Source organism: Vitis vinifera, chromosome 10 (genome assembly GCF_030704535.1).
Source record: "Vitis vinifera cultivar Pinot Noir 40024 chromosome 10, ASM3070453v1".
Classification (NCBI taxonomy): Eukaryota; Viridiplantae; Streptophyta; class Magnoliopsida; order Vitales; family Vitaceae; genus Vitis; species Vitis vinifera.
The window spans coordinates 26,044,032-26,058,966 of NC_081814.1; the positions used below are offsets into that span (position 1 = coordinate 26,044,032).

The 14,935-nt window shown below is 35.5% G+C and overlaps 2 protein-coding genes across 2 annotated transcripts; one reads left to right on the plus strand and one right to left on the minus strand.

Annotated features, from left to right (window-relative positions):
- Nucleotides 1–5,935: 5,935 nt before the first annotated feature.
- On the minus strand, nt 5,936–7,239 carry LOC100250660 (putative GEM-like protein 8). The gene is made up of 4 exons (XM_010657706.3): nt 6,942–7,239; nt 6,744–6,821; nt 6,362–6,636; nt 5,936–6,264 (listed from the first exon to the last, which is right to left on the minus strand). The coding sequence occupies exons 1-4, from the start codon at nt 7,036–7,038 to the stop codon at nt 6,091–6,093; spliced, it is 624 nt and encodes a 207-aa protein (XP_010656008.1). The 5' UTR covers nt 7,039–7,239; the 3' UTR covers nt 5,936–6,090.
- Nucleotides 7,240–13,651: 6,412 nt separating this feature from the next.
- On the plus strand, nt 13,652–14,658 carry LOC100855320 (GEM-like protein 4). The gene is made up of 3 exons (XM_059740468.1): nt 13,652–13,677; nt 13,811–14,090; nt 14,181–14,658. Exons 1-3 carry the CDS (start codon nt 13,652–13,654, stop codon nt 14,355–14,357), a joined length of 483 nt encoding a protein of 160 aa, XP_059596451.1. The 3' UTR covers nt 14,358–14,658.
- The last annotated feature ends 277 nt before the right edge of the window (nt 14,659–14,935 follow it).

The window sequence follows — 14,935 nt, forward strand, 5'->3', positions numbered from 1 at the left end:
ACTACATTACCTTTATAGATGGTTATACCAGATATTGTTGGATTTTTTTCCTAAATTTTAAATCTGAGGTTGCTGATGTATTTTGGAAATACAAGGCCTTAGTAGAAAACCAAAGTGGTGTCGTCATGCAAGTTAGAAGGACAAATAATGGCACTGAATATACTTCTGAAAGATTCAACAATTTCTGTGAAGAAGCAGGCATAAAGCACCAACTAACTGCACCTTACACACCACAGTAGAACAGAGTGGTGAAGAGGAAGAATAAAACTTTAATGGAGATGACAAGATGCCTTTTACATGAGAAAGGGCTACCAAAAAAATTTTGGGCTGAAGCTGCAAACACTGCAGTGTTTCTACTAAACATACTCCTAACCAAAGCTTTGCAAAAAAAGACTCCTTTTGAGGCTTGGTTTGGATATAAACCTCTGTTATTAAACTTAAAAACATTTGGTTGCCTTTGTTTTTTTTTATGTGCCTCAAGTGAAATGAGACAAGTTGGATAAAAAAGCAGGAGTTGGGATCTTCGTAGGATACAACAACCAATCAAAGACTTATAGTCTATATGCCTCATGCTGACAAATTCATTGTTAATAGAGATGTCAAATTCATGGAGGATGATAAATGGAGTTGGGATGCTAAAAAAAAAAAATCAGAATTTTGAGTTCCTTGATGAAAATATTGGTGACATTCCTATAAGAGGCACCAAATCACTTTATGATGTTTATCAAATGTGTAATGTGGCTGTGTTTGAGCTTGCAGGGTTTAATGAAGCTGTTGAGGATAAAAAATGGAGGGTTGCAATGCAGGAGGAACTCAACATGATAGAGAAAAACAATACTTGGGAGCTAGTTGACAGACCAACACATAAAAAGGCCATTGGTGTCAAGTGGGTTTATAGAACCAAACTTAATTCTGATGGTTCTGTAAACAAACATAAAGCCAGGCTGGTTGTCAAAGATTATACTCAAATGTTTGGTGTGGATTTTTCAGAAACCTTTGCACCTATACCTAGGTTGGATACAATAAGGATGCTGCTAGCTTTGGCTACTAAAATGGGTTGGAAAATCTATTAGCTAGATGTAAAATCGGCTTTTCTAAATGGCTACCTTGAGGAGGAAATCTTTGTGGAGCAACCTAAAGGATTTGCAATAAAAGACAAAGAAGACAAGGTTTATCAACTAAAGAAAGCCTTGTATGGCTTGAAGCAAGCACCCAGAGCTTGGTACAACAAGATTAATGCACATCTGCTTAGTCTGGGGTTTAAAAAAAGTCAGAGTGAATCCACACTTTATATTAGAAAAATTAATGCTGACATACTTATTATTTCATTATACGTTGATGATTTGCTTGTAACAGGAAGCAATCAATGTTTAATGGATAAATTCAAAGTTGAAATGGAGGAGGTCTTTGAGATGACAGATCTTGAAGAGATGTCTTATTTCTTGGGAATGGAAGTGCATCGAATCAGCACGAGATATTCATCCATTAGCAGAAGTATGCAAAGGAAATTCTAAAAAAGTTCAAGATGGAAGAATGCAAGCCCACAACCACACCTATGAATCAAAAAGAAAAGTTTTGCAAAGAAGATGGTGCTGAAAAAGTAAATGAAGAGTTATATAGAAACATGATTGGATGCTTGATGTATTTGATTGCAACAAGGCCAGATATAGTACATGTTGTAAGTCTACTCTCAAGATACATGCATTATGCTAGTGAAATTCACTTGCAGGCAGCAAAACGTATTGTGAGATATATAAAAGGTACTATTGACTTTGGCATAAAGTTGAAGCAGGAGCAGAATTTTCATTTTCATGAATTTTCTAATAGTGATTGGGTTGGTTGTGTTGATGATATGAGAAGCACATCAGGTCATTGCTTTAGTTTTGGGTCAAGTGTTTTCTCTTGGTGCTCTAAAAAACAGGATATCGTGGCACAATCCACAGCTAAAGCAGAGTACATTGCTGCTACTGCAAATCAAGTACTTTGGATAAGAAAGCTACTAACAGACTTAAACATGGAGCAAACTGGGAGCACACAAGTCTTTCTTGACAATCAAGCTGCAATTTCAATTGCAAGTAATCCAATATTCCTTGGCAGGACAAAGCACTTCAAAATCAAGTTTTATTTCTTAAGGGAAATACAACATGATGGAGAAGTAACTTTGGTACATTGTAAAATAGAAGTACAAAATGTTGATATTCTAACAAAAGCTCTACCAAGCGCTAGGTTTGAATTTCTCAGAAAAAGACTTGGAGTTTGTAGCTCCCAAGTCAAGGAGGAGTGTAGAGCAAAATGCCCTAGTAGCTACAAACATGCTGGAAGACGTGTGAAAGTTCTTTTGAATTGAGGAAGCTTAAGAATCTGTTAAGAAGGCTGCTAAGTGTGAAGAGATGCTAAAATTGAGGTTGCAACCATAAAACAACTTGGTCAATGTAGCTGATAGAGTTCCATGGAGTTGTTATGCTGTTGTTGCTATTTTATAGGAAATAACTGTTAGTTCTAGCTATTTTTGTTGTTTTTCTATTGTTTTATGTTGCAAACTTATGTATAAATTTTGCATTTATCATTCAATAAGAGTAGACATTTTTCGTTGTCTCAAATACAACTTTTGGTTGTTGCTTCTAGCACTTCTAGATTCTAAAACCTACAGGCAGGCTGTAAAACACATTTTACACTATCTGAAAGGGACTTCTCATTATGGTCTTTCAATCCAAGCCACTCCAAATTACAATTTAACATGTTTTACTAATGTTGACCATGCTTCCAGTCCTGATGATCATCAAAGTACAAGCAACTACTTTGTGTTTATGGGCTCTAACATCATTTCATGGTCTTCTACAAAGCAAAAAGTTGTATCTCGTTCCACTGCTGAGTCTAAATACAGGGCAGTTGCAAATGGTGCTGCTGAATTGAGTTTGATTGGCTCTCTTTTGCGAGAACTCAACATCGCAACCAACTTTATTTCTTGCCTGTACTATGACAACATTAGTGCCAGCTATATGATTGCTAATCCAGTCTTTCATGGTCCAACAAAGCACATCGAGATTGACTTTCATTTTGTCCGGGAAAAGGTGTTTCACAAAAATCTTACTATGCTTTATATTCCATTTGCTGATCAACTTGCTGATTGTCTCACCAAAGCACTTCCAGTTCAATGATTTCTTCATTTTCGAAACAAACTCACAGTCCTCACTAGGCCTTTGAGTTTGCGGGGGGCTGATAAGTAGAGTAAATAACACAAATAATATTGTATTTTGATTACATTAAGTTTCTAGTTGTTTTATCCTAATAGGGTCACGTGTATAGGTTGTTCCCATTTATATTCCTCCGTTTTTATCTCACTGTATAAGAGACAAGAAACACCAGAATCATTTCTTCCTCATCTGTTTTCTTCTCTCGTCTTCCTCTTCTTGTTCTTATTCTTCTCATCCAACTTAAAGTTTTTCTAGAAGGAAAAGAGATATTTAGTACAAAAGATACAAAAGTTTAGCTAAAAGGAACTTCAGATATGAAGTGTATTTGGATATTGACACGGAACCAAATTAAGTGAAAATGGATGTACATTAATTGAGCTTACTTAGGAGGATTGTAGCATTGTTGATTGAATACAAATGGAAATTTTGAACTTTTTGGTATTAGAGAATTCATCAAAATATATTTTCTTTCTATTTTCAAATTCTTGTTATTAGTTGTAACTTCCTATTTTTGTGTTTTGGGCTAATTCTAGGATTGTTTCCTATATTTGTGTTTTAGGTTTTGTGTATATATATTCATTCTTAATCAATGGAAAAGTCAAGCCATTGTTTTTTAATAATCCTCTCTCTACTTCAACATGGTATCAGAGCCTAATCTTCTTGGGCGTATTTTCTTCCTTTTTTTTTTCCTTCTCCTCAATGGCTTCCGGTGCATCCTTCTCTTCCACCAACGATCCTATCACCATCCAAAACTCCCAAGATCCTCAACATCTCCTCCTTACAATCAATTTCTCCAATATCACCAAATTGTCTTTTTGTGTTTTGGGCTAATTTTAGGATTGTTTCCTATTTTTGTGTTTTAGGTTTTGTGTATATATATTCATTCTTAATCAATGGAAAAGTCAAACCATTGTTTCTTAATAATCCTCTCTCTACTTCAACATTAGGAATCTGCTTCAAGTTTTTGGATGCTCTACTGACCTGAGTTGTATGAAAGGGTGTGACATGTGGAAAAATTGAGGGAGTTTGAAGTTCCAAGCATGCTATTTTTCTAAAAGATTTTCAGAGTATTCGAAAACCTGAACTTAAGGGGGGCTATTGGGTAATATCTTCAAAAACAATTTTCAGGAATAAAATTCTTTTTGAGACCTCAAATATAAAATATAGATTTTTGGATTGTGAAGGCAGTTTAAAATCACGTATGATACAAAGTTTTTTGGCTTATTCTCATTGTTTCCTAGAATATTTTTTAAAAACATCTTAAATTTGTTTAAAAAAAATTACTTTGTTTTAGAACAAATTAAAAAAAAACAAGAAAACTCTTTTCAACCCAAAATTTTCAATCTTTTTTGAGTCTCTGAATTTGGAGTGGATGGGAATACGGAGATCCAGGGAATTGGGTTGTGGGGATCAAAGGAAAAGACTAGAGAGGCCATTGGAAAGGGACTGAACCCCTCAAGAAGTCAAGGTGACAAGACCAAGTGCCCATATACCTATCTGGAATGCAATCCTTTTGGCATTTTTTCACCTTTATCCTGCGGTGTAAGCGATGGCTTGTAGGCCATCCCAGCTGGTGCAAGATGCCTCAACCCTTTCCAAATGGCTTTTCCCCAAGCAAGCGCATCCATTAAATCGGCCAAGACGCGTTTCCGAGGAAGAGACACCTGCAGCCATGTCAATACCACATCAGCCCGGCCCCATTCCCGTGTCAAACTGGGATTCAACTCTAGAGTTTTTGGTGTTTTGAATAGGGTGGCAAAGGCACTGCACAATTTCAAGGACCCCAGGAACATAAAATATGTCATGGCTGCATTATAACGAACAACACTGAGGGTTTTGGATTAAAATATTGAGAAGAATACCATTCAAATCCATTGAATGGAGGCTGCTATGAACAAAATGAGTGGAGGGGACAAGAGCATCTCCTTTTATTGAAGGTTCTGCAAGGCGTTATGTTTCCACTGATGATTTAAATTCAACTCCTTAACCTGTATTTGTAACATGCCATATAAACTATTACTCCCCCTTAAGTTGCATGTCAATGTTAGGAATGCAATGGGGGGATTTCTATTCAGATTCAGTTAAAATATTCTTAAAGAATGACATCTCACGCTATTTGGGGAGAAGTGTCTGACAATTATAAGAGTCAGACCCAGCTGGTTTGTTTAAATATGTTTTAAACCACGTGAGTGAACCAAAGACAGACAATATTCACAGTGGTATAGTTACTTCCCATCTAGAAGTGTCCACTTGGGGGGCTGGTATTCTCTATGGTCATGACTCCTCATGTGCAGGTGAATGTGATAATTCATTGTGATTGATATTTCCTAATAAGCTCGAGTTTTGAAGTACCAAAACTAGCGCGTTTAAAGTAAACCATATTTACGTGATTTATATGTTAAAGTCATGAGATTGATCCAGAGTAATATTTAAGTGGTTTGTGTTTGAAAGTCATGAGAGCCAATGGGGTAGACAATACATACATACGTCGTGACAGTTTTTGACAACAGTCGACTTTTAAATATGCCAAGAGAAATCTCAATTGACTCATGGATGCCAGAAAGTTGTGTACTACTTGAGCTCTGACTGAACTAACATAGTCATATTGATGTCAGTTTTGTGTTCTTTGCTCGAGTCATTCTCTTGGATTTTTTGAGATAAACCCTAAGTGTAAGAATGCATGCATAAAACTTATAAAACATCAACCACTTCGGTGGAGCTCATTCTAACTTTTACAATAGTTGAAGAATTGGAGATCAAATTTCATTAATAAATACTTTATACAGAGTTTTGGGCTGTGCAGAAGCTTTGTTTTTGCTGCATGTAGATACACCTAATGAAGCAGAGAGGAAAACCATTTCTACTTGAATCACTTCTGGTTTGGTTTGTAACTCATTCAAGATTGAGACAGTGCCTGTTGGAGACAGTTGAAAGATTTCTGGTAATTCAAGAATCCCATAAACCAGAAGTCAAAATTATCCACAGTGACTATTTCCATGTACTTCTGAGATGGGTTTTTCACATTCTCACTTGGGTCTACTCTCTTTACCTTTCTCAGTGGGATTGAGACCTGCACAAAGCAAGATTTCCTCTAAGATGATAGAAAACATGGAGATGGAGAAACAGGAAGTGAGAGATCTAGAGAAAGAGTTAAGTGACTAACCCACCTTGTAATGGAATCTAACCAATTCACCATTTGGAGAAGAGAATTTGATTGATCTCTCACTGCAAAAGGCAACCCTTTGAGTAGAGATAAAGAGGAGGCCAGCTAGAGGGCCTGCTGTTGTTGATAAATAGCATTGAGAAGCCTTCAATAGCTTCTCTCCTTCTCGAACTCCAAAAATTTGCTTGAAAACTCTCTTCACTCCCCCTAGTTGAAGAATTCTAGCCCCCAAGCTCAACTTCCCTTTCACAGTTTCAGAGATCTTAGGCCCTAATCTCACTGCAGTTCCATGTAAAATAAACCAAATTTAGGTTTTATTGTATATTGTCATCATATTATTTAATCCTGGAGGACAAGGTTGAATGAAAGATGAAACAAGTATTTACCATGCTCTCCGATTCCCTGTACAAAATTATAGTCCTTTTTCTCATGTCTGTTCATTTTCTTCTTTCTGTCCACCTTACCTGCATTTTTTAAGACAACCCCATTAGCAAAAGGACTTCCATTGAAGTTCTCTAGGACCGTAGCTGATATGCAAAGTAGAAAAGAGTGGCTGAGTATGCTTGATAGAGAGAGAATCTTACTATGAGTTAATGCCAGAGATGCATTTGAGGAAGAGGGATTCTCATTTTGGCGGCTAACTGGGATTCCAATGATCTGTCCTGCAAGTTGGTTCTTCATATCTCAAACTGCAACTAGTGGTTGCCAATGTTTTCTTCCTTTCAGAGATTGAAGAGGTAGTACTCTCAGAGGTTGATCAAACCTTGAAGAATGCAAGTGTATTTAAAGGGAAGAACATGGTAGGTGAACCTTTAACTTTAGTTGGATGAGTCATTCATGGATCAGCAACAAAAAGAAAGGCACAGACATGAGAACTTCAAAGAAAATTCTTCACATTTCTAAAGGCTATAGTAAAATGAACCAGTTCTTTTGGGACAATATCTAAGATATTACAAGAAGGTTGTATTGGGTTAAAAGAAAGTTGTTTGGTCATGTTAGTTAAGATATCTGCGTGGAAGCTGAATATGCTGACTGTGTGGATGCGTCAATGAAGCTTTATGAGCTGGCATTTGAGGTTTATGAAGCCAGTTCTCTTTTGATATTAGGAAAAAATAAATACATAAAGCAAAAAGGCATTTGCATGACAGATGAATCACTGCATCAGCCAAATGACAATCTTAAAGAACAGATAGTGTGAAGATCTCTCAATATTTGAAGGCTTATATGTCATCCTTTAGAAATTATATATCCAACCACCAATCCCAACAGCCACTTTGTCCTAGATAGTTGGAAGTTGAATGAGAGTGTCACATTCCCTGGATTTTTTTATCAGAAGTTATCAGGAACTATCGAACCAAGCACCATGTTCTAACTTCCATGGTGTTTTACCACTTGAGGAAGTGGGGGGTCCATGACTTGGTGGATTTCAGCATGACCATGGATATAGCCAGACCTTTTGCAGAAAAAGATAGGCCATTGTGGAGAAGGCAGTGGCCATTGGAAAAGGACTGAAACTCCTCAACAAGTGAAAGTGATGACCAAGTGTCCATGTGCTGATCTGGAATGAACGACTCTTTTGGCATCTTTCATCTTCATGGTGATGTGTAACGGATGGCTGGTAGACCATCTAGCTGATTCAATTTGCTTCACCCCTTTCCAAATGCCTTTTTCTCAGCACAAAAACATTGACAAAATTAGTGAAGAAATCCAAAGGCCCACATGCCAAACGAGGATTCAACTCAGAAATTTCAGTTTTAGGCCAGGGTGGCTAAAACACCCCAGAGTTTGAGGACACCAACAACATAAATTAAACGACTGTCATGGACATACTATAACAGTCATGAAGTCCATTGAATGAAGGGATTGATAGAACAAAAATGATAATGTGATTTGTCAATTTTCAGGCAGTACTATGGATGTATATAATACACTCCTAAACCCAGACACAATCAGTGCCAGAGAATAATTGTAGATCAATTTCTCATTAGTAAAAATACAAATTTATACATTGGCTTTGACTGTCCAAAAGCTTTGTTTTTGCTTCATGTTAATGCATTTGATGAAGCAAAGGGGAAAAAACATTTCTCCTTGAATCATTTCCAGATTCATTTGTAATTCATTCAAGATTGAGACAGTGCCTGTTGAAGACAGTTGAAAGCTTTCTGATAATTCAAGAACCCCATAAATCAAAACTAAAAATTATTTATGTACTTCTGAGATGACTTTTTTCATATTCTTACTTTGGTTACTCTCTTTATCTTTCTCATTGGGATTGAGACCTGCAAAAGACAAAAAGAAAATTACTTACATATTGAATTGGGAAGCCTTCAACGGCTTCTCTCCTGCTCCAACTCAAAAATCTGCTTGAAACTCTCCTAATCCCTCCTAGTTGAAGAGTTTGAGTCCCCAAGCTCAACATCCCCTTCACAGTTCCAGAGATCTTACAACCAATTCTCACTGCAGTTGGCAAAATATTAACCAAGTTTAGTTATTGATCCTATGATTTTCAAAATTTTCTTTATATTTTCACCATGTTCCTATTAACCAAACAGAGGAAATGAAATGCATAAACTACATGTCAGACCTATATCTCTATAGAAAGTAAGATGCCCGGCCAGGAGATATTCTTTCTCAGTCAAGACATGCTTTGGGGACACGAAGAAGAAGAGGATAAAAGTACTTACTATGCTCTCTGATTCCATGCACAATATTATCAGCCTTTTTCCCATGTTGAGTCCGCATATTTATTCATTGTATTCTAAGTTTTTAAAGACCAAAGCTTAAGATGAGGCATTTTAATATTTGTGAGGTGATGCGTAGGCCTTGAAGCATAGGGTGTAATTTAAAATATATAAAAGAATAAAATAAAATAAAATAAAATAAAACCTTATAATAAGTTAATCTAAGATGGAAAAAACATACTATTAGTTCCACACTTCCACCAAAAATCATAATAAGTCACAAACAAATATAAGTCGTACTCATATAACTAAGAAGTATTAACTTATAAAATCCTCCTCTCTAGTGTCATTATTATCTTCATCCAATGTATCTATTGTAGGAAAATTTCCACTACCAAATCCTTCCATTTCATCTAATTCCTTATCTTCGTTAATTGATACTAAATTCATATATATCCTTCTCCTTGTCTTTGCCTCCATTTTTACCAAGCATAAAATATTAATTAGGTGTAAAATATTATGGGCTCATGATTAAATTCAATCAAATTTATTAACTTTAATTTTATAATACTTACTTGAAAATTCATCATGTTTTCTTTTGTAGGAGTGTGAAGAAACTATATTGAATGATGGTGCTTGAATCTCTTTGCCTTTTTTGCAACACAATTCTAGAAACATCAACATTAAATATTTCCTCATCTTCAAGCCAAGAAAAATCAAATCGGAGGAGGGGAGCTTCTTTCTCCGTAATCCTTTCATCATCGAATCCATCTCTAGCTTCCACCAATATTGAATAAACATTTTGTTTTCTCTTTATACTTAACTCTCTTAATTTAGCGTTGTATTTCACATATAACTTCTAATGTTCAAGTTTATTTTACTTTATTTTATTTTTGTATGAATCTATAAATGATTAAGAAAAACAGATTATATTTGTTGTTAAGATCGAAATATAAAAATATCCAAATAATAAATCATAGTTGTTTAATATTAAAATAAAATTATATGCATTAATGAATCCATATATATGCATTAATGTTTTTTCCGTGTTTTATATAATTTCCCAGTTAAAATTCAGAAAATCAGATCCCTCTGCAAATGAATCCATATATATGTATTGTCAACAGTTGGTCAGCAGCTGAATCATCCAAACCTAAAATGAGAAAACCATATATTATCTCTTTTTCTTATATATAGATATATATGCTGATCACTCCATGTGTATGTGTCAATTATGAAATCTTTTGAGCCGGCATATATTTTAGCTTTCTGATGGCCAGTCCTCTTCTATCGTCAAAAAGGAAAGAGACATTTGCAAAACTAGCGCCCTAATACACGCTTAATGATTAGATATTCTAATGGTTTTCTCGGTAAGTGAAGGATCATAAGTCATCTTTGTGGGAATGCATCCAACCACCAAATCCATTAGGCTAGTCTCAATAATTCAAGAAATTGGATGGCTCCCATGATTGACAGCGGAGTTCAGAATGGCTATACTGATGTTTTTCGGCAGACTGAGAATTTGGATATGGGAAAAAGGAAAAGAAAAGGCCCAAGAAACTACTAACAAATGAAGTCAAGTTGTTTAAAATCGAAGGAAAAGAGGAAATCACAAGTCACAATGCTGATAGGACCATCTTACAATATGCTTGTCTCAAAACTTTTGGCATTCCTTTTTGTGGTTATTTTATCATCATACTTATGTGTTAAGGGAAAGGGGTCGTGGGCAGGGCAAGTTAAAGATGCTTCATCCTTTTTCGAATGTGAATCTCTATGTAAAATCATGAAAATATACGGAGGGAATCTAAAACACTGTTGATGAATAAAGTAATGAATCTCTTCATGCATGTTTTCAGAAAGGAGAATCCTCACATGATTGCCAACTTTTTGGGCCCCGGAATTGGGTTTCAAGGATCCACCTGAAAGTTCTGAGTTCTTTATCCCCGAAACTCCACGTTATCAAGAATCAAAGTAGGAATTAAAAAAAATTAATTTAAAATTTTTTCTCACTAGATACCAATTCTTAGATCGGCCTTTTACCATCTCTTGTGAAAGTTAAGTGAGAGTAGGTCAAATCTTTTGATATCACACTAAGTAAGCTTGTTCTAAGAGTAATTATTTGGATAAAAACAAGATTATTGCAGCCCAAAATAACCATCTTAGCCACATTATGACAACCATCACTGGGAGTTTTCTCATTAAAATATGGAGAGAAGGGCATGCATGCATCAGCTTTTATCATTCACTGGATTTGAATCATAAGTTGGGCAAGAGAATCTCTTTTATCAAAGGTTCTACAAGTTAGTGTGTTTTCCCTGATATGATTCAGACTTATTAATTCCTTGGACCTATATGCAACCCTTTTGGCATTCTTTCATCTTCATTGTGAAGTGTAAGGAGATGGCTTGTAGGCCATCCAGCTGATTCCAGGTGCTTCACCCCTTTCCAAATGGCTTTTCCCTACACAAAAACATGCCACATTTCTCACACGCCAGACAAGAATTCAATTCTAAAACTTTCAGTATTTGATTGGGGTAGGTGGCAATATCACTCCACAGTTTGAAGGACCCCAACAACATAAAATAACTATTGTAGCTACATTATTACAACCTCTCCACCAAGGGTTTTTTTCATTGAAAAATGGAAAGAAACATATGCTTCAGCCTGCGCCATTCAAATCCATTGAATGATTCCATGGATTTAATAGCGCGACAAAAGAATAAGGTGGGGAAAAGCATATCTCTTCTTTTATCAAGTTGTATCTACAGAAATGATTCAAATTCATTCTCTTGATGGGTGTTAGCCATTTTATTGGCTTAATTATTAAAATGTTTTGACATGCCATATCATCAGCTAATATTCTCCATCAAGCTGGTGTGAAATATCATGAATTAATGCTGAGAGTACTCAGCCTCTCTTCTGGACATCAGTCAAAATATTAAAGGATTTCCAGCCCTTTCATCAATCGGATGGGATCTTTTGTTGCAGATGCCAAATTTGTTTTAGAAATTGAAGATGGTTGTATGCTTTTGTAATTGGCAAGAACTAATGGGGCTTCAGTACAATCATTCACACATGTCTTCATCACAGTGAAACTGGCCTAATTTGACTAGCTCAAAGTTTGAAACCTACTTAGCAATTTCTCATACAAGAAAGTTTGATTATATTCCCTTGTAGAAAACTTTCAAATGGGATAAACTGGCTCAAGTTTAGAGGTCTCCCTGCAAAATTAGTCATATAGGTGTCTGTTTTATTTTCTTGGCTCAATTCATTCTCTTGGGCTCTATCTATTTTTCTCTTGGAGTAATAGAATATCTCAATGGTTAGGCTCAAGACTTGTTAGCCATTAAATATCTTACATATCTTAATGATTTGTCAAGTGTCTCAAAGAATATTATGTAGATTATTTTACATATTAGTATTTCCTAGTAAAATTAGATATCCTACGAGTTGGCTGGAATATCCTAATAAATATTCTAAATTATGAGATGGAGTTAAATATATATGCAAAAGAACATCTTGTAGTATTAAAGCTTTCACTCATAACAAATGATACTAGGGCTACTGTTGGCATAACATCTTCCAGGGTTATATTCGACTACCAAACTCATCAGGGGGCAAATTTATTTCATTTTTTCGAAAAGGGAGTCACCCCCTAATCCTTCAAGTTTCTACAATGTCTAGCTCCAGAATTTTCAATTATTGATTAGGGTGGAAAAAGCACTGGACAGCTCTAGCACAAAATAACTGTCAAGAACATTCTAGAGGCTATCCATGTACGTGCTCTTAAGCCCTATGACTTATCATTAAGGGGATTTTAAATGCATGAAATTATTGAGTCCCATGCAAAGCCCTACCATGTAAGCAACCGAACAAACCTTAAATAACAAGAAACAAACCCTTTTCTAACCTTACATCTTTGTTCTGGTATCTTTGATGATTTGATACTTCCACCACAAACTGTATCTTTCTTGACAATCTTTCATAAAAGAAATCTTTAAAGATTTCTTGTCTGTGCCTTTCTTGTTGTTGATGGCCCCATGAATGACTCATTCCACTAAAAGTTGAGTCACCAACAATTTTTATCCCTTTAAGTACACTTGCATTCCCCAAGGGTTGATCAACCTTTGGGAGTACAACCTCTTCAATCTCTGAAAGGAGAGAGCATTGTGGAACACCAGTTGAAGTTTGAGAAATGAAGAACCAAGTTGCCGGACAGGTAATTGGAATCCCAATCAGCTTCCCAAATGAGAATCCCTCTTCTTCAAATCCATCTCTGCCATTAAGTCATAGTAAGATGAAGATTCTCTCTTTCAACCATATGCCCATATAACTACTTTCTACTTAAAACTTCAAAATTGCAGTCCTTTTGCTAATGGGGTTGTCTTCAAAATTGCAGATGAAGAGGATAGGATGAAGAATATGATGAACCAACATGGGAAAAAGGGTGATAACATTGTGCATGGAATCAGAGAACATGGCAAGTACTTAACCTTCTCTTCTTCTTCATGTCAATTTCCAAAACATAAAAGCATGTCTTGACTGAGAATTGAGGCATGCATATCTCCTGGGACTCTTACTTCTTATAGAGATATAGGTCTGACACGTAGTTTATGTATTTGTTTGGCTTGTTTGGCTGGTGGGAGTTTGAAGTAAACAAGAGAATATATATATATATTGAATCAGAAGAATTACTTCTATGAAACAACATTCTAGTAATAATTAATTGATCTCTTTTTTTTTTTTTTTTCTTATGAACTTTTTTCTGGAAGTGCAGTAAGATTGGCGCCTAGGATCTTTGAAACTGTGAAGGGAAAGCTGAGCTTGGGGGCAAGGATTCTTCAACAAGGAGGCATGAAGAGAATTTTTAAGCAACTTTTTGGGGTTACGGAAGGAGAGAATCTGTTGAAGGCTTCTCAATGCTATTTATCAACAACAGCAGGCCCCATAGCAGGCCTCCTCTTTCTCTCTACTCAGAGGGTTGCCTTTTGCAGTGAGAGATCCATCAAATTCTCTTCTCCAAATGGTGAATTGGTTAGATTCTATTACAAGGTTTGGTTACTCACATAACTATCTTTTTTTAAATATCTATATCTATTCTTTGTTAACATTTATGTAAAGTTTTTTTTTTTCCTTTTTCAGGTTTCAATCCCACTGAGAAAGATAAAGAGAGTAGACCAAAGTGAGAATATGAAAAATCCATCTCAGAAGTACATGGAAGTAGTCACTGCTGATGATTTTGAATTCTGGTTTATGGGGTTCTTGAATTATCAGAAAGCTTTTAACTGTCTCCAAAAGGCATTAATGTCTCAATCTTGAACGAGTTACACATCAACCCAAAAGTGATTGAAGCAGAAATGGTTTTGCCCTCTACATAAAAAATGTATACAAAATATTTTGTTAATAAGAAATTGATCTCCAATTCTTCTCTGACAGCAAGAGCTTGGGCTTTTACGTCTGGATTTCGCAGTATATTGTTTCGAGAAAGTCCGACCAATCTTTTCAGCAACGAAAAGAAGCAGATTAGGCCCTGTCCGGGATTCATTTTAAGCGTCTTAGAAATCACTTTGCAATAGTTTTTTACAAACATTTTATGTTGGGTGAAACAAATAAAAAGCAATTGTCGCATGCACTTTGATACTAGTTTTTTGAAGTAGGCCAAATGTGGCTTTTCAAACGTTACTGTTCCAATTTTTATGATTTTCTTTATATATTTTACCAATAATAATTTAACTTTCTTGTTTTACAAATACTTAGATTTTATTTTTAAAAAAATTAGAATACTTTTAAGACTATAGTTTTCCAAAAGCTGAAATTACTTTTCATCACCAATTTTGGAACATAGTGTTTTAAGAATTTGCATAAGTTCAAATATGGAATTAATATTTTGGAGTTAT